The sequence below is a fragment of the Vitis vinifera genome, chromosome 10, assembly GCF_030704535.1.
Source record: "Vitis vinifera cultivar Pinot Noir 40024 chromosome 10, ASM3070453v1".
Classification (NCBI taxonomy): Eukaryota; Viridiplantae; Streptophyta; class Magnoliopsida; order Vitales; family Vitaceae; genus Vitis; species Vitis vinifera.
In genome coordinates, this window is record NC_081814.1 from 7,167,822 (window position 1) to 7,187,137 (window position 19,316).

General features: G+C 36.4%; 1 protein-coding gene across 1 annotated transcript in view; it reads left to right on the forward strand.

Moving 5' to 3' along the window:
- The window catches only part of LOC100257193 (probable pre-mRNA-splicing factor ATP-dependent RNA helicase DEAH9), a 32,235-nt gene that overhangs the window by 10,081 nt on the left and 2,838 nt on the right, over nucleotides 1-19,316 (forward strand). The window contains exons 10-19 of the mRNA XM_010657185.3: nucleotides 296-401; nucleotides 8,457-8,503; nucleotides 8,619-8,702; nucleotides 8,803-8,856; nucleotides 9,551-9,651; nucleotides 11,936-12,026; nucleotides 12,146-12,310; nucleotides 14,607-14,696; nucleotides 14,988-15,059; nucleotides 19,109-19,207. Of these exons, the coding sequence (XP_010655487.1) occupies nucleotides 296-401; nucleotides 8,457-8,503; nucleotides 8,619-8,702; nucleotides 8,803-8,856; nucleotides 9,551-9,651; nucleotides 11,936-12,026; nucleotides 12,146-12,310; nucleotides 14,607-14,696; nucleotides 14,988-15,059; nucleotides 19,109-19,207 (909 nt within the window). The remainder of the gene's footprint in view (nucleotides 1-295; nucleotides 402-8,456; nucleotides 8,504-8,618; nucleotides 8,703-8,802; nucleotides 8,857-9,550; nucleotides 9,652-11,935; nucleotides 12,027-12,145; nucleotides 12,311-14,606; nucleotides 14,697-14,987; nucleotides 15,060-19,108; nucleotides 19,208-19,316) is intronic.

Sequence of the window (19,316 nt, forward strand, 5' to 3'; positions counted from 1 at the left end):
GGAATTGTTTACCTACCAAGTGGGAAACAATACTGCACGATCATTTGTCTTAGCAGTTGTATATTTCTTTGTAGGCTCAGAGACATAGCTTCACATATTCTCATCCATGAGAAAATTCTTCATTAAATACGGCCAATAGACAGTTAGCACTGGTTAGCTTCATGGTAATAGCTTGAAGGGAATATGAATTTTTACTTACCGTAGACTTCAGTTTTTGGTAATGGTAAAAAATTTGGTATTTCTAGCATAGAATCTTAACTTAACATTTGACATTCATTTTGCATTTGTTTCTTAGGAACCTATGGGCGATATTCTGGTATTTCTCACAGGTGAAAATGATATAGATGCTGCCGTCCAGTTGCTTAATGAAGAAGCTCAAAATAATGGGAAGCACTCTTCAGGTACTTCTGATTTTTAATTTACAGCTTGGTTAATTAGTTGTCTACCTATTTTCATCCAAATATTCTACAGTTTTGCCTCCATTATAAGCCCCCTTAATCAATATTTGGTTATCTTTATTTGTGTATCTCACTTGTATACCTGTATTGGTAGTTTTTTCTTGTTTTGCTGTTTGTTTCTCTGAAGCAATGTTTTTAAAGGCAAATCACAAGGCTGGGTGTTTTACTTCTTATGAATGAGGTGTAACCTTTTTGTTTTTTGATAGGTAAAAGAAAAGAGTATATATAAAAAGGAGGCGCCAAATGAGCATCCCAAAAGTATACAGGAAGTATACATTGGTTGCCAAAAGGTAGAACCAAGAGTAAAGAGGAGCTATAAGAAACAACACCCACCCTCATTGAGAATCTAACCAATCAATAAAGTTTGATTAAAGACAAAAGACCATCATCTATAAACACCTTAGTCCACGACCACAAATTAGAAACAAAAAAGTTTTTCAGCCTTTGGTTTTGTTGAGAGAGAGAGAGAGAGGAGAAAAACCTTATTCATTCATTGTAATCTCTACTTACAATTGAGAGATATATATATACAAGGCTAGGAGTCCTAACTACCATACATGTGACCTATATTAACAAGGAAAGATAGTATACTATACATACATTATATTCAACACTCCCCCTCAAGCTGGAGCATATACATCATATGCACCAAGCTTGTTACAAATATATTTAATCCTAGGACCTCTGAGAGATTTAGTGAAGATGTCTGCTAGTTGATCATTTGAATTGACAAAACTTGTAGCAACACATCCTGATGCGATCTTCTCTCTAATGAAATGACAGTCAACTTCAATATGCTTGGTCCTTTCATGAAAGACTGGATTGGATGCAATATGTAATGCGGCCTGGTTATCACAGATGAGTTTCATCTGTTCATCCTTTCCAAATCTCAACTCCTGAAGAAGATGTCTCAACCATATGAGTTCACATGTTGCCAAAGCCATAGCTCGATACTCGGCTTCAGCGCTAGATCTGGCCACTATATCTTGTTTCTTACTCTTCCAAGATATTAGATTACCTCCAATAAAAACACAGTACCCTGAAGTGGAACGTCTATCTGTGGGTGAGCCAGCCCAATCTGCATCTGTGTAACCAACAACTTGAGTATGACCTCTGTTCTCGTACAATACACCTTGGCCTGGTGTACTTTTGATATATCGAAGGATACGGATTACGGCATCCCAATGGCTATCACATGGTGACTGTAGGAATTGACTAACAACACTCACAGGAAAAGAAATGTCTGGACGAGTAATGGTGAGATAGTTCAATTTACCTACGAGCCGTCGATATCTCCCGGGGTCTCCTAAAGGCTCCCCCTGTCCTGGTACAAGTTTGACATTCGGATCCATAGGTGTGTCTACCGGTTTGCAGTCTAACATACCGGTTTCTTCCAGGATGTCTAAAGCATACTTCCTTTGGGAAAGGACCACACCAGAACTAGATTGAGCTATCTCAATTCCCAAGAAAAACTTGAGTTTTCCCAAGTCTTTGGTCTGAAAGTGGGTAAAAAGATGTTGCTTTAGTTTTTGAATACCATCCTGATCACTGCCTGTAATGACGATGTCGTCCACATAAACAACCAGATAAATACACTGCCCCAAGGAGTTATGATGATAAAAAACTGAATGGTCTGCTGTACTGCGAAGCATGCCAAACTCTTGAACAACAGAACTAAAACGGCTAAACCATGCTCGAGGAGATTGTTTCAAGCCATATAGAGAACGGCGTAACCTGCACACTAAACCAGACTCCTCCTGAGCAACAAAACCAGGAGGTTGCTCCATATAAACTTCCTCGGCAAGATCACCATGAAGGAAGGCATTTTTAATATCCAACTGATAAAGAGGCCAAGAACACATAGCAGCCATGGAGAGAAGCAAGCGGACAGAAGCAATCTTGGCAACAGGGGAGAATGTGTCACCATAATCAGAACCATAAACTTGAGTATAGCCTTTAGCAACTAAACGGGCCTTAAGGCGATCAACCTGACCATCAGGACCAACCTTAACTGCATAGACCCAACGACAACCAACTGTAGATTTACCAGAGGGTAAAACAACAAGATCCCAAGTGCCATTAGAGTGCAGAGCAGCCATTTCATCCACCATTGCCTGTCGCCAGCCTGGATGGGAAAGAGCTTCATGGGTGCTCTTTGGAAGAGAAACAGAGGATATAGCAGAAACAAAAGCAGAATAGGGTGAAGATAATCGATGATAACTCAAAAAATTGTAAATAGGATGAGGATTACGAGTAGAGCGAGTACCTTTCCGAACAGCAATAGGTAAGTCATTAGGAGAAGGCAGAGCCGGGGCAGGTGAAGCCGAAGGGATAGGAAGTGAGTCAGCAGGTGCCTCAGGAAAAGGGAGAGGAGCAACGACACGAGGGCGACGATGATAAACCTGAAGTGGTCGAGGGGGCATAACATCAGGTGGGGAGACAATGGGAATGGGCAAGACTTCAGAAACAGGAAGAGACTCAGAAGTGGTGGAAAAGAATGGTGAGTCCTCAAAGAAGGTGACATCAGCGGAGATAAAGTACCGATGAGTCTCAAGGGAATAACAACGATAACCCTTCTGAAGTCTGGAATATCCCAAGAAGAGGCACTTCATGGCTTTGGCGGAAAGCTTGTCCTGTCCAGGAGTGAGAATATGAACAAAGCAAGTACAACCAAAGACACGAGGAGGAAGGAAATAAAGTGGTTGGTCAGGGAAAAGAAGGGAGTGAGGAATCTGATCGTGTAAGACAGAGGAGGGCATACGATTAATCAAATAACAAGCGGTAAGAATAGCGTCCCCCCAAAAGCGAAAAGGAACATGACTATGGAGGAGGAGAGTACGAGCTGTCTCAACAAGATGTCGATTCTTGCGTTCAGCTACCCCATTTTGTTGAGGAGTATGAGCACAAGAAGACTGATGAAGAATCCCATGATGAGACATAAACGAAGTAAATTGGGCTGAAAAATATTCCCTGGCATTGTCACTGCGTAACACACGAATAGAAATATTGAACTGGGTTTGGATTTCAGTATAAAATTTCTGGAAAATAGAGAATAACTCAGCTCGATTTTTCATTAAAAATAACCAAGTACATCGAGAATAGTCATCAATGAAAGTGACAAAATACTGAAATCCTAAAGTAGACGCAGTCCGACAAGGACCCCAAACATCAGTGTGGACAAGCTCAAAAGGAGACTTTGCCCGATTATTCAAACGCTTTGGGAACGAGACACGAGTATGTTTCCCAAGCTGACATGACTCACACGGAAGCGACGACAAAGTTGAAAAATGAGGAACCATCTTCTGAAACTTGGAGAGACTAGGGTGGCCCAGACGATTGTGAATGAGGAGAGGAGCATCAGTGGAAATGCAAACTGCAGGAGATGAATCTGAGGTGAGGTGATAGAGGCCTTGAGACTCACGTCCTATGCCAATCGTCTTCCCCGTACTCCGGTCCTGCAAGGTCACAAATTTATCAGAAAAGGTAATAGAGCAATTAAGAGTACGAGTGATTTTGCTGATGGAAATAAGATTAAAAGGACATTCAGGAGTATAAAGGACAGAAGTGAGAGGTAGAGAAGGCAGAGGAAGGGCCAAACCAATACCTTTAGCCACAGTTTGAGAACCATTAGCTAAGGTAACAGTAGGTAAATCAGAGGTAGTAGTAATAGAGGAGAAAAGATCCTTATTACCAGATAGGTGATCAGATGCTCCAGAATCTAGAATCCAGGGTCCAAGAGAAGATGTGTGGGTAAGGCAGGCAGAGGCATTACCAGGCTGGGCAACAGAGGCAATAGAAGCCTGAGATGTCTGAGACGCGGAGGAGCTCGGAGGCTGAGGCAGCGGAGAATCAGAGGACTGGGCCATATGGGCAGTGCGAGGAGGTCGTCCATGTAACTGATAGCAACGATCGCGAGTGTGGCCAAGTTTATTGCAATAGGTGCAATGAGGACGTTGGCCTCTACCTCGGGTACCACTGCGTCCTCCTCGAGAGGTAGTTTGAGAAACTAACATAGAAGAATCTGAAGCGCTATCAGATGGCAAAGTCTGAGTGGACGAGATACGGAGGAGGCGAGCAAACACATCATCCAAGGACGGAACTGATGAACTACCAAGAATCTGATCACGAATAGGCTCAAGATCCGGACGGAGGCCAATAAGAGTAAGGACCATGAAGAACTTGTCAAGCTGTGTTTGTTGAGCCCCAACATCAGGAGTAAGAGGCATCACAGTCAAGAACTGCTCCTTAAGAGAGGCAATCTGACCAATATAAGTAGATAGATCCAAGTCCTGTTGGCTGAGATGGACAATAGCAGAAGCCACCTTATAAAGACGCTGGATATCATTCGTGTATAATCCTTTGGCCTGAGTCCAAAATTTAAAACAAGTTTTATAGGCCTGAAGATGAAGAAGAATCCGGGGATCAACCGATTGCCATAATACACTACACAACTGTGCATCTATCTTCCTCCACTGTACGCGGTCAACCTCAGGGATATCTGCCTCCTGGGTAACCAAATGATCCTCATATCCTTGACCCATAAACCAAAGTTCAACAGAGGCAGACCAGGAGAGATAATTCTCACTGCCAACCAATTTCTCTGAGGTAATCAGAGGAGATCCAGAGAGAACAGACGTAAAGATCTGATTTTTGGTGGTCATATTCACGTATTTGGATCGAAGAGAGCCCTAAGATGGGTTCAGATTTCGGCGGAGAGAGAAAAACAGTGAAACCACGGTTGTGAGAGGTGCAATCAATGGAGAAAAAAAGGTCGTGACGTGCCTGGAGAGGAAGAGAAGCAGCACCCAAGCCTCGGGGATGGAGGGGGAGCCCTGTCGGAGGTGGCCGGAATGGCAAGAAAGCCAAAAACAGGGAAAAAATGGAGATGCAGGGCTCGGGGAGGACTGCCGGAGGGCTAGAAGGCCAAGACGGCGCCGGACGAGCCTGGAGAGGTGTCGGAAGTGGCCGGAAAGTGGGCCACGCGCCGGCGCGTGGGTGACAGGCCGGAGGAGAAGGGCGGCGCGTGGGGGCGCGTGAGATGCCGGTTGCCGGTGGGGTTTCCACTGGCGTGTAGATCAGCCTCCGGCGGTTCGGAATATGTGGTCTTTTCCCGGAAAAAAGGTCGCCGGAAAATGTCGCCGGAAAAGGTTGCCGGCGTGATGGAGATCCAACGGCGATGAGGTTGTCCGGGCCGAAAAAAAAAAAAAAAATTAGGTTTTCTCCTTTGGCTCTGATACCATGTTGAGAGAGAGAGAGAGAGGAGAAAAACCTTATTCATTCATTGTAATCTCTACTTACAATTGAGAGATATATATATACAAGGCTAGGAGTCCTAACTACCATACATGTGACCTATATTAACAAGGAAAGATAGTATACTATACATACATTATATTCAACAGGTTTCAAAGCTCCTGATATTTAGAAGCAATTTTGTTCTTTTGCTTCCGAATGAGAGCCCCGCCATCCTAAAGAAAATCCTTTTGAGTCTACTTTAACCTCAATCTGATTGATCTTGGCATGCAAATTAAAGATATAAAGTATACAGACATACTAGAAAGAGGGCTTCAAATTAGAGTAATTCTTCCTCCTTTTGGGATTTATTGTTGTGACCAATCTTTTATGTAACCTCTCTTCTACTCCATCCCAATCCGCCATAAATTTAAACAGGGCAACCAAAGGAAGACCCAAGTAAGAGGAAGGGGAAGGGAGTACACTCAACTTAGAACCAAACTCTAGAGCTAAGTCATCTAAGTTTTCCACCCTCCCCACTGATATTAACTCACTTTTATCCAAATCATAGTTTTAAAAAGCGCTTAAAGCATGTCTAGGCTCAAGGCGCAACCACTCCCTAGTTATAGTGCCTCGTTTGCCAAGATATGCATCTTATTGAAGAGTCGCACCTCAATTTCATTACTTTTTTTATTGAATGGTTCTTTTAAATGTTTGGAATCTTAAATTTTTTATTAATTGGATTAGATTTTGAATCATATTTATAAAATTAACATGCATCTCCAGTTGCATTTCACTTCATGCAAGTGCGTGCCTTATAGTGCGTCTTGTGCCCTAAGTTGCAGGAAACTGTTGCGCCTTAGGTGCGCCTTGCACCTTTTAAAACCATGATCCAAATTGATTTGCAACCTTGATAGGGCTTCAAACCACACAAACAACCAACTTAAATAAGTCACCTGATCCTATGAAGCCTCATTGAAAACGAGAGCATCATTGGCAAACAGCAAATGAAAGATTTAAACCCTTGCACTGCCCTCGTCCCTGCCCCTCACCTGAAAAATAATCTCCAATCACAACCCTCTTGAGAAGGAAACTAAGAGCCTCCATTGCAATCACAAATAAATAGGGCAAGAGATGATCCCCTTGCCTCGAACCCCTAAAGCTTTGAAAAAAAACCACAAGGTGCTATTGATAAGGACAGAGAACCTTCCTGTAGATATGTATTACTTTATCCAACCAATCTTCTTCTTCCCAAAACCCATCTTTTGTACAACTGAAAGCAAGAAGTTCCAATTTACATGATCATAAGCTTTCTCGATGTCAAGCTTACAAAGAACACTACGTTCTTTACTTTTCAACATCGAGTTGATGACCTCGTTAGCAATCAACGCTGCATCTAGAATCTATCTACCTTCCACAAAAGCATTTTAGGATTTGGAAACCTCCACCTTGTTTAGTTTATTGGCCAACAACTTTTAAGGTTCACCTACCAAACTGATAGGCCTAAAATCTCTAAGATCTTTTGCTCTTTTTTTTTGGGATTTAAAACCAGAAAAGTAGTATTCAAACTCAAATTGCCCTTCTTATGGAAGTCCTTAAAAAAACCTATCACCTCTTCCTTTACAAAATCCCAACTAAATTGCCAGAATGCTATAGAGAAGCCATTCGGACCTAGCTCTTTGTCCTTGCTAAGGTCCGCAAAGGGTAAAAAAAACCTCTTCCTCTAAAAACAACTCTTTCAACATTGAAGCATTATGAGCTCCTAAAACATTAAAAGACAAGTCGTTAATACTAGGTCTCCAATCCCTTGAATTAGACAAAAGATTCTGAAAGGCCTGAACCACCCCATCCTTTATTTCATTCTCCTCTAAAAACTAGGTTCCATTAATTTTAATTTTGCCCAAAAAGTTCCTCCTTCTGTGGGTGTTAGCCATCTTATGGAAAAAACTAGTGTTTTTGTTGCCCTCCTTCATCCACACTTCCTTTGATTTCTGCCTTTAGGAAATTTCCTCTATAAGGACCCATTTTTTTAAAAATCCTCCCTTGCTTCCTTATTGGCTTCCACTTCCTCTAAAGTCAGGGTGCTAACCCTCTCCATAAAATCCTAAAAAGCTTCTTGGTTTAGGGTTGTATCCTTTCTGCCATCAGCTTTGCCAAACACTTCTTTGTTCCAATTTTTTTCAATTTTGCTACCCAAATGAAAATGAAGGAACCACTAAAATTAAACCCCAACCACCAGCTTTTCAGTAACTCTTTTGTTTGTTTGTTTTTTCTTTTTGGTTTGTTTTAATTTGGAAAATAATATAAATTGCCTACAAACAGTAGAGGAAAATAAAAAAAGAGAAATTACGACACGATTTTCTTTAGTTAGGATTTGGGAAAGGGAAAAGAGACCACCATGTTGGTTGGGAGCATGTGTGAAAGCCAAAAAGAGAGGGAGGTTTAGGGTTAGGTAAGATTTGTTGGAGGAATAGATCCCTAGGTAAGTGGTTGTGGAGGTTTGCCAGGGAGAGCAAGGCTTAATGGCATAGGGTCATATTGAGCATGTATGGGTCACATTCCAATGGTTGTGCATACCAGACCACTGTGGTCATACACCACCGATTTTGCTGGTATCAAGAATGCTTGAGTGATTCAATACAGCTATTTTCCTGGTGCAAATTGATTCTATGAGTGAAAGGTTGAAATGCTTGTCTTTCAGTATAAATTTTTGTTTGTTTAATTAGTTTTTCTGATTATCTCTTATTATTGAACCTTTGTATCCAGGATTGGTTGTTTTGCCTTTGTACTCTGGACTCTCACGTGCAGATCAGGTTGGTGATTATCATGTGGAATCTAGGTTTAATTAATTAAATGGTATGGAGATTCCATATACATATATTGATTTTTTGGGCTGGATAAAGATCTTTATGCTTTCTTTCTTTCTAGGACCTTGTATTTTCTCCTACTCCTAGAGGAAAGAGGAAAGTGGTGATATCAACAAATATTGCAGAGACATCATTGACTTTGGAGGTATCAACTTTGCCTTATAGAGCAGTACTTAAAGTCATAATTGTTAATAGCAGGTGATGAGGCAGTGTTAACATCTCTCCGTATCCTTCTCTTTGTGCAGGGCATTGTCTATGTTGTTGATAGTGGGTTCTCAAAACAGCGATTTTATAATCCGGTATCTTTCATTTCATTTTTTGGGTATGCGCAGTGTGTAATGGAATGCTTTGTTACCACACCAGTATAGAATCTTCAACTTCCTTGTCCTACATAATCAGATATTGTGATATGTGATCTTGCCCCTAGTTTTTCATGATTTTAGATTATGCTTCTTCCCCAGTGGTGCCTAGGCACTGCTTCTGCCAATTTTCTTAGGCATCTATATTGATATATGATCTTTTGGTACTTGATGTTTTTGACTCCTCATTGTTACCAGACTCACCGATGAAATTTCAGATGATTAATTTTCATTGCATATGAACTGACGGATAATTATGAATATTTTAATATTCTGATGATTTCTTTTCTGTTTTATTGAATGTTCAATGATGGCCTAAGATCATGTTTGTGCTTTCTTTTTCTAGTTGTTATTCCATTAAATGCTTAGATCATACTAGAGTTTGCTCCTTTTCAGATTTTTTTTTTTTAATTATCATTTGCCTATCAGAAACAAAATTGTTGCATATGCTAGAAAGATGGTACAAAAAGAATTAGTCTCATGTTTCTTTTCCCTGTTGGCTTTCAATAAGAGGTTAAAATTTTTTATGAATGATTTATTTTTTCTCATTGGAGATTTGTGTTTGTGTTTGTATGCTAGTTTTCTTTCTTTTAGTTATTTTATTTTTTTAATATTGCTGTCCACTTTGTTATAGATATCAGATATTGAAAATTTGGTTGTGGCACCGATATCCAAGGCATCTGCTAGACAAAGGGCTGGTAGAGCTGGAAGAGTGCGACCAGGGAAGTGTTACAGGTGTCTAACTTTCTATGTGCAATTATTTCACATGAACAACAGTTATCATTTCCTTTTAAGTTGTGTGAACTGATTACTGGTGTTATAATTTTTTGGATGTGATTGAATGTTCTTGTTTAGTGTCTATATGGGTACATTTCCTATTTTCTATTTTAAATTTAGAAAACAGTAATAACTCTTTTATAAGGTACAAGAACTCTTAAAAACTTACTTTGAAAAAGTAATGGTTTTATAATATGTTTTAAAAAATTGAGGTATAAGATTTTTTTATTACTTCAAATTTCAAAATTTTTGAAAGTAATTTTTAAAGACACGAGGTAAATTTATTCCTTTTATACAAGATGTTCTGTTTTTTATATGGAAGTTTTTAATAAAAACAAAAATTAGCAATTGTATCCAAGTGGACACTTAATAGACTAAATTCTTTTTTTTGCAATATAGAAATGAACCTAGAATCTCCCTCATCCTCAACACAATCCATTGCCACATGAGTCGGGCAGTTAGTTGTTCTAATGCCTAACCTGATTGTGATTTTATAATTGTTAAGAGAACCTGTCAGGTGGTCCCACATCCCATTTGTTTATTGCTCTATTGTACTAAGAAATTAGGTCACAAGGATCCCTTAGCTATTATGATGGGGACCAAGACCATCTTCAAGTTTATATAAGAGTAGACTTAAGGATGAGAAATTAGAATTCCAAATCTTATTCAAATCAGGAGTCAATTCTTATGACTTCAGCTTTCCTAGTTCATAAGTATTTCATTAGCTAGCATATAAGAGTAGATGTAGGGGATAGAAAAAAAATAGAATTTCAATTCTTATCAAAATCTGGAGTCCAATTCTTATGACTTTAGCTTTCCTAGTTCAGCAAGTATTTCTTAAGCTAGCATTTTACTTAAGGCTTCTTGAATTGCTGATAAATTGAGCTTATTTTAGCAATTGAAGACAATAGTCAACATTATTCACAATTATTCAGGGAATTTGCTGCTTTTCTTTCTCTTCGTACTTGCTTTTAAGACCCTCGTTACCAACATTTTTCTCTTCTCTCAAAAGGAAAAGAAAAAGGGAAAAAAAGCAAAAATAATTCCAGTGTCCTACATCATAATTAACATCTTGTAATTGTTTTGAAAATATTGTTCGGCCACCTATCTGTGTTTTGAATTTATGCATCTAAACATCTAAGCTGCCTCTTTCTACCTGGATTATGAAGGGAATTAGATGAGAATAGGTAAAAGCAAAAAGAAGAAGAACAAGAACAAGAAATTTTCAGAACCAAAGTTACCAGCAAAATTTCAAAACAGAATGTCTTTTGAAACTTTAGGAACCTTAAGTTTCTCTTGACGGTCATTTTACTATTTTAGACCCTTAGAAAATTGAGATGTCATGACTCATGAAAGTTCTACTTGAAAAAGGACTAAAATTCTGAATCATGATCATTATGTTCTCTAAGCAACAACATGGAATCTGATATTTGATATGTTGAGTCATCCTATGCAAATCCATCTACACTGTAGATAAGATTCATAGATTTATTGTTTTCCTTGATTAATTTACTGAAAGCAAGGCACAGAAAGCTTCTTATGTTGCCCATTCCCTGATTCTGTTCAAATTTTAATGGTTTAGTAATGGATTTGAGAAATATTTAAAAAGGCTTTAGACTGAACTAGAAGAAACCCCTTGGGTGTTGGTACTTGGTTGTTCTTCAAATAACCCATGAAAGCATTATTTTTGTTGATCTATTTCATGGAACTAGGGCATTTGATGCAAAACAACTTATGCTCCATCACATAGGAAATGAACTCTTTTTGGCTTTAAAACCAACCTCCAAGTGGAAATAGCAGATATATGAAGATAACATTATGGAGATGAATAATATAGAGGTAGTGAGAGTTTCTTCGAAGGACATTGCTTTTGAGTTGCGGGTGCTAATAAAACTATGAAAAAAGATGTATTGAGTGATCATAAGAGTAGTCCATAACTCTTGGATAGCCTTGTCTGTTTTGCAAAACTCATATTTGTTTGTGCTGTGTATTATTTTCCTCGTGGGAACATTTGATGATGTCATAAAGAAAATTTGTTCTTTTCTTTATTTTGTTCTTGATCATTTTGTTTTGTATTTTCCAAATTTTTATAGGTTGCTATTTTTAGTTGTAGAGAGGACAAGCTAGTGGTTTACTTTTTATCTAGTATAGTTTGTTGTATCTTTGAAATTTATCAAATTCTGTACCCTGTGAATATTCAATAATGCATGCTCTTATGGCATTTGTTGATGGCTGAAAACAGGCTATACACAGAAGAGTATTTTGTCAATGAGATGTCAGCTCATGCTATTCCAGAAATGCAGAGATCAAACCTTGTTTCCTGTGTGATTCAGGTATGCATTTCTGTTGCCATTTTGTTGCAATAGGATGTTAGCATAGCAATAGCTTTGTTACTATCTAAATACACGACATGTAATTGTTGGTTCTGATTATTGTGTTTTTGATTTCACAGTTGAAGGCTTTAGGCATAGATAATATACTAGGCTTTGATTGGCCGGCGTCTCCATCACCTGAAGCAATGATTAGAGCACTTGAAGTGCTCTATTCACTAGGAGTTCTTGATGATGATGCCAAACTTACTTCACCTCTTGGGTTTCAAGTTGCAGAGATTCCACTAGTATGTTGCCATTTTTGCAATTTCCTAGTAGTTCATGTATGGGCATTATTGAATTGTTTATATTCCCTATATTACTAGCTACTCTTGGCATGCCCCAAGACCCACCCTTAAAGGCCCGGAGACCCAAAGTGCAAATGATTTAAACAAGTTTCTTATAACTAGAAAGTTACCCGTCACTAAATACTTGTTCAGAGTAAGTAAAAGCTATATTATATTCCTAAAAAATTCAACTTAAAAAAAATTAACATGTCAAACACTTTACCATTATCCAAGCAACTTCAAACTCAAAACAATCTAAATAGTCATCAATCTCTAACATTTAAACAATGTGCCAAAATAAAAGTCTAAACCTAAAAATCCTAACAAATAATGATTTCCATCATAACCATCACTCCTCACCCGAACTGAGAGCATCTGAAAAATATTCGACAAAAGGAAATGAGCTCACAACCAAATAAGAAATATTGATACAATTTCACAGATAAAAAATTTTGAATTATGAATGCAAATAGTAGATGCAATTTAATAATCATTTTCATAAAAATGCTTGAACTTTGAACATAGTAAAACATTCAACATTTTCAATCAATATTATTTATGTTAATAACAATTTCATATCAAATCAAAATTAGATTATTTCAAAATATTTTTATTATGGTTATCAAATAACAAATGATGTCTGATTATGTGAGACTTTACAAATGGGTGGTTAACCTCAAATATTGTTCCTTTTTAAGGTGGACGGAACCAAACTTTACTAGAACTAATAACCTTTAACCAAACCCTTAGAAGTTGGGGTTCAATGCAATTGCATTCCTTACTAAAGAAATATAAAGGTCGACAATAATCCCTTGTTAACTAGCCAAACAAACCAAAATCAAACAATTGTGTTTATTTTATTCGAACTTACATAAAACATAATATCTTCATATTTATTTCTATTATAAACAATCACATATGATCCAAGATATTTTTCATGCAAAAATGTATTTGATCCATGTCGAGGAACAAAAATAACATTTTATATGATTCAGAATAACATACAAAAAAAGAAACATTTTCTTTTTCAAAATTTGTATTAATTTCCTTTACATAGAAAAAACACTCAAAATCCTAAAAAAATTTAATCTTGAAGAACTTAATCCTCACTTAATATAACATAAAACAAATAACTGTTACCATTGACTATTTATCTAAAATTATAATATTAAAATTTTAATAATATTAATATTCCTAATTCCAACATTAATTTAAAACTAATACTCTTAAATCCAATCCGAAAAATCAATTTTTTATTTTATTATTTTTATTAGTTTAAACTAAAACTCTAAAAAAGAACCTCGTCCTTTTATTTATTTGAACTAAACTAGTTTTTATTATAATTTTATTTTTCTAATTTAAACTTAAACCATCAGGTATCATAATCCCACTTCAACACCTGTGTTGTAACCTTTATATATATATATATATATATATCATCTTTCCATACAACAACCATCCTGTCTGCTTTGTTGTTTCCTACAATACCACCATAGCATAATACTTTATCTCCATTGTAACCTTTCTCTCATTATTATTATTATTATTATTGTTATAATTATTATTATATTTTGGTCCTCCAATCTCTTACAATCTAAGCATTATCTCTTATTTTACCTTTGTTTTTTCCCAATACATATAGTCATTTATCACATGCACGCACTGCAACTTCTTTCACTCTTTCTTCCCTTAATCTTACCCTTTTTTCTTACAACCAAGTTACACAAATTGGATGTGCTTGTTTTCTTCACAATTTATTTAATTCTTACATTCTAACATCTATTTGGAGGTAGTGAATGTGGGTGTATGCATTAAATTTTTATTTGCTCAATGTTCTTATATATATACATGTCATCAATTCAAGCAGCTTTCCTAGTAGTTATGTTCTGTGTACAACATGTTTATGTTTAAACATAGTCCTCCTTGGGCACTTTAACAAAGGGTTAGGAAACCATTCTTTCCAACTTGTATGCAAAACCAAAACTTCTTTGTGACCCTTTTTTCAGCCATGAAAGAAGTACATTGATCTTTCTAGGACGCATGAGATCTAGTATTCTTCCACCTGTTATCACTGGTCTACCAATATTATTGTTCAAGTGATTTTGTTCTTGCTTTTTTTACTTTGTTTTTGGGAAGCAGATTTATTAGACCTTTTTTAATTTTAATTTTAAATTTTAGATTTTACTACTTTTTCATAGATAAAGTAGCAAAGCTGAATGTCTCAGTTTTGATTATTGAAGATTATAATTTTTTATAGGATCCAATGATCTCAAAAACGATATTATCTTCAAACCAACTTGGGTGTTCTGAGGAGATCATCACTATTGCTGCCATTCTTTCTGTTCAGGTGAGTGTGTGTGTGTGTGTGTGTGTATTTATATATTAAAATCTATTTTTTGGTTTACCGTTTTCAGTTCTTGGCTAGTTTCTTTTGTATTATATGGTAGAAAGTATTTCCAATCATCAGTGGTAGTAGTTTATGATGGAATGAACCTTGCAAACTATTTTTATTATGATTACATTGAAACATTTTAAAAAATTGAATCACTGGGAAGTTCCTATTTTTTGTTCCATTTTACAAGTTACAGCAAAAGGCAATTCTCCTAGCTGAGTAGTTTACATGATGTTCTTTTGGCAGTCTATCTGGGTTTCTGCTCGAGGAGCACAAAGGGAGCTGGATGAAGCCAAGATGAGATTTGCTGCTGCTGAGGTTGTTTATTTCATTCTGAATTTAATTATTGATTTATTACAAGGTTTATGTTTATAGTGTATTTTTGTAACTTCTGCCCTTTGATTATACCATAGTAAATTCAGCACACTGTACTTGAGTTGTATTTTGTGAATCAGAATATGATATGTTATATCAATGTTAGCTTGGATAGATGCATCCAAATAGAAACAGCCTGAAGTTGAGGCAATATTTCATATCTATGTATGATTTTCATTTTGATATTGTGAAAACCCACTAGCCCTGGTTCACAGGACCAGGGAAAACCACAGATACAACCATTCTCCCCCTAGATATATAGTGGATAAACTTGGGACTCGAACCTGTCCCAGTTTGCATGGCCAAGGAAAACCGCAGATGCACAAACCTTCCCCTTAGAACCATGTAAAGGTAAGCCGGTGGCTTGAACCTGAGACTTACCATTTAGTGGTGAATGCATCTATCAGTGTGGAATGTCAAGGTCAGGATGATCTTGTGTTCAATTCTTTACTACTGTGGACACTTATCTGAGAAAAAAAAAAATCTTTACTTCTGTAGATCTTGCAAGGAAGTGAAAAAGATTGGTCAACTTTAGAATGAGAATATTCTTTGAACCTGAGCTCTTTGCATTGCTTTTATATTATTACATGTTTTAATCAATCTTGTAGCATTATGTTTAATCTTAAAAGGACAGATTTTTCCATGAAGTAGTTATGCTTCTCAAAGGACCGAGTTTAACCTGAATTTGAAGTTCCAAATTCTTATTTGCATTCCTGTGAACTTGTACTTTCATCAGTTTAGATGAATTAGTTAGACTTATGGACTACTGATAGTGTATCCTTAAGGTTTAGGACATTTCTCTTTGAGTAAGATGCTTTAACATTTACTTGAAACTTCCTATTTAACTTTACCATCCTCATATTTTTCTGATGACAAAATTCTCTTTGTTGCATTCACAGTATGGCAATTTTTTCATACAGATAAGATGGGGCAGAAATCTGCACAGCAAGTATTTTCATTCAAAAAGGTTTTGGCTGGGCCATTTCTTAGGTCCCATCAATCTGTATTTGCATCAGTTTTACTTTAGACATCTTTTACATCTCTAGTTCCCTTGAAGTTGTGATTTATAGTATGGAAGCCTATCAAAACCAACTGCTCAATGGAGCAGCATTTTGTGCAAGAAATGTCCTTGTCCAAATGGCAAGAGTGAATGAGGTGATGATTGTTCAAGGTGGACAAGTAGAGAGATAAGAAAATGTAGGGTAAAAGTGCAATGTAAAACTTGGGAGCAATTCGACATGTGATAAGGAAGCACAAATTGAGTTGTCTTGTCACACCTGGATCTATGATTACCCAGTGGAGCAAGGTTGGTGAGTTGAAGTTCGTAGAGTGAGGAAAGTTAGGAACAAGAGATACTGGATAGAACTAGTGATCATGCTTAATTAGAGATATTGCATAGGAACCACTTGGCAATCTAAAATAATTAGAAGGGAGTTGTTTTTTGAAGAGACAAGATGATGTATAAGGGATCGATGAAAGGTTTTGAAGATGTTGAGAAGGAATCCAAGCCTCATTTGGTGGAGTGAGGAGCAAAATTCCATTTTGGCATGGGGAATGTCCCTTGAGCATGTGGTCTCTGACTTTGTGAAGTATAGCCCTATGGAAAAATGTGTGAGCCCTCCACTGGAAGGGTGAGATATGCACTAGAATCTGAGTCTTTATTTGGAAGGTCACTTGGGAGAAAATCCTAACAATGGATCAGCTGAGGAAAAGTGGATGGTTGACCATGACATTGACCTTTTTATTTTTCAGCTTAATAGGCAAGAAAAATATTACTAACAGCAAGCATTGACCAGTCAAATTCTGATTCACTGTGGTTGGTTTTCTAGTTTGGAGTGTCTTGGATGGTACCCTGTTTGTTTAAGATTTGTTGCTAGGATAGCATGGTGGTTTTGTGGACAGGAATCACAAGGAAGCATGGAATTTATCTCCTCTTTGTTTCTATTGAATAATTTGGGAGGGCAGAAATATAAGAGTTTTTGAAGGGGTACAGCAACTGAAGCAATGATGATAGTTTTTTCCCTTAAGACGCAGCTTCTATGGGATGGTGACTAGGAGGAAACTAATGGATTTTGTAGATAGCTTGGCCTTGAGTTAGTCTAGGTTTTTACTTTCTTTAAAAATTTTAGGGTCTATTTGGTAACTGATCGAAAACAATTCTAAAAAATAGTTTTTTACAACAGTTTTGAAAAACTATTATATGATTTTTGTAGAATAAAAGTTTGTTTGGAAACCTAAACTGCTCTTAACCTATTTTTAATATTTTTAAATATGTTTTAAAAATAATTTTTAACTAGTGTTTTATTTTTAGTTATTTTACATGTTTGTATAATTATTTTTTAAAATAGTCCTAAAAAAACAAGTGAAAATAACTAAAAGATGTTATCTAAAAACATCATATTTTATGTTTTTAAGAATAGAAAATAGAAAACAGTTTTTAATTGTCAAATATGTTTTGTCTTTTTTGTTCTAGAGAATAGAAAACTGTTCTAAAAAATAATTTCCAAACAGACCCTTATTTTCTCTTTTTAATTTTGTTTTGTTTGTGGTATGCTTTGTCTACTATGGGTGTATTGGGCTGCACCCCCTTTCTTATTACATGCCTTGTTAATGAAATTTTATTCGCCAATTAAACAAAAATGATGCTTTAATGAGAATCTTTTCCTTGTGCGAGCTAAGATGGTGAGTTGTTTTGGTGAAGGCAGTGTAGTGTCTATTGTACCATCAGAGGTCACCTTTTATACTCTCTAATGAATAGGATATTTCCAATGCATCATTATTGTATGGGTGTTGGGTATGATACATGTCTTGGTGTCAAATCCTTTGGATCCCAAAATCCTAGGATACAAGAATTTAGTTAAAAAGAGATCTTAACTATGAGTGTAGGTACTTGGATATTGCATTAATGAAAAATAATTAACACTAAACATAAGTACAGTAAAACAAGTATAAGTTATTTAGTGTTTATTACAATTTATTTTGTACTATTATATGATATAATTAAAAAATAAAAATAAAGAGTGAATAGTGTATTCAATGTGATATAAGGATAACTACCAAAAAAAGAAAAAAAAAAAAGAAAGATAAAGAAGTCAGTAGCTAAATAGTTGTATCTGATGTAGTATAAGCCTATCCAACTTGGATTTAACATTCCTACTTGTGGCGTTTCGTATCAACATGGGTATTTTGGCTAAAATTGATGTGTTCGTGTATCACACGAGTGAAGAGTCATTTCTTGAGTGTGCCTTTTTCTTTTTTCTTATTTGTTTTTTCTATATGTCATTTTTCTCCTTATGGGGCAGGAGTTGGTGGTTGCCTGGCTCAGAACAACTTTTTTCTCTACTACCTTTTTATTTTTTATTTTTTATTTGGTGTTGCACCACTATAAATCATCCTTTCCTCAAGTGAAGTATTTGCCCTAGTTCTATTACTCCAAATGCCTTTCACTGGCTTATGGTGAACCAACTAAACTGAAGGGTTGTCCAATTGATCAACAGCCATGTTATGTGCATTGCTTTTGAGAAGTGGGACCTTTCTAGAAGGCTAACTGTCCTACTTTCCTCCTGTGAGATTATATATATGCTTTTGGTTTGGCTGTCTTTTGTTTTTTCAGCACCTTCACTAAGTGCTTGCTAGCTGTTGAACTAAAGTTCTTGGTGGTACCGATTCTATGTAATTTCTTTTTACTGCTTTGTTGTTTTCTCTGAAAGGAAATGAATGCCCAAATTTTTTACCATTGAATGTGGAGGAAAGTTGAGGGCATGTGATTTTCTAGTTTTTCCTCTTCCAACCTTTGGTTTTCTCAGAAGGAAAATTTGAATAACAACCGAGCAGTGTTATTTTCTCCTAATGGATGTTTCTTTTCCATCTTTCTTGTTTCTAGCCAGTTTCTATGACACTTCTGTTTCTTTTTTGAATCTATTTGTTTATTTATCTATTTTTGGCACAAGTTGTTGAGTTTTATGCTTACTCAGATTTTATGAACTATGCAGGGTGACCATGTGACCTACCTAAGTGTATACAAAGGATTTATTCAATCGGGTAAATCTTCACAGTGGTGCTATAAGAACTTTATAAACTACCATGCAATGGTGAGTATCCATGTTTTAAATGCCTTGAACAATTTAAGAAATGAGTACTTTTATTTGTAATGCTATGCACAAAATGTTTCCTTCAGGTTTAAATGGTTTTAGGATATTA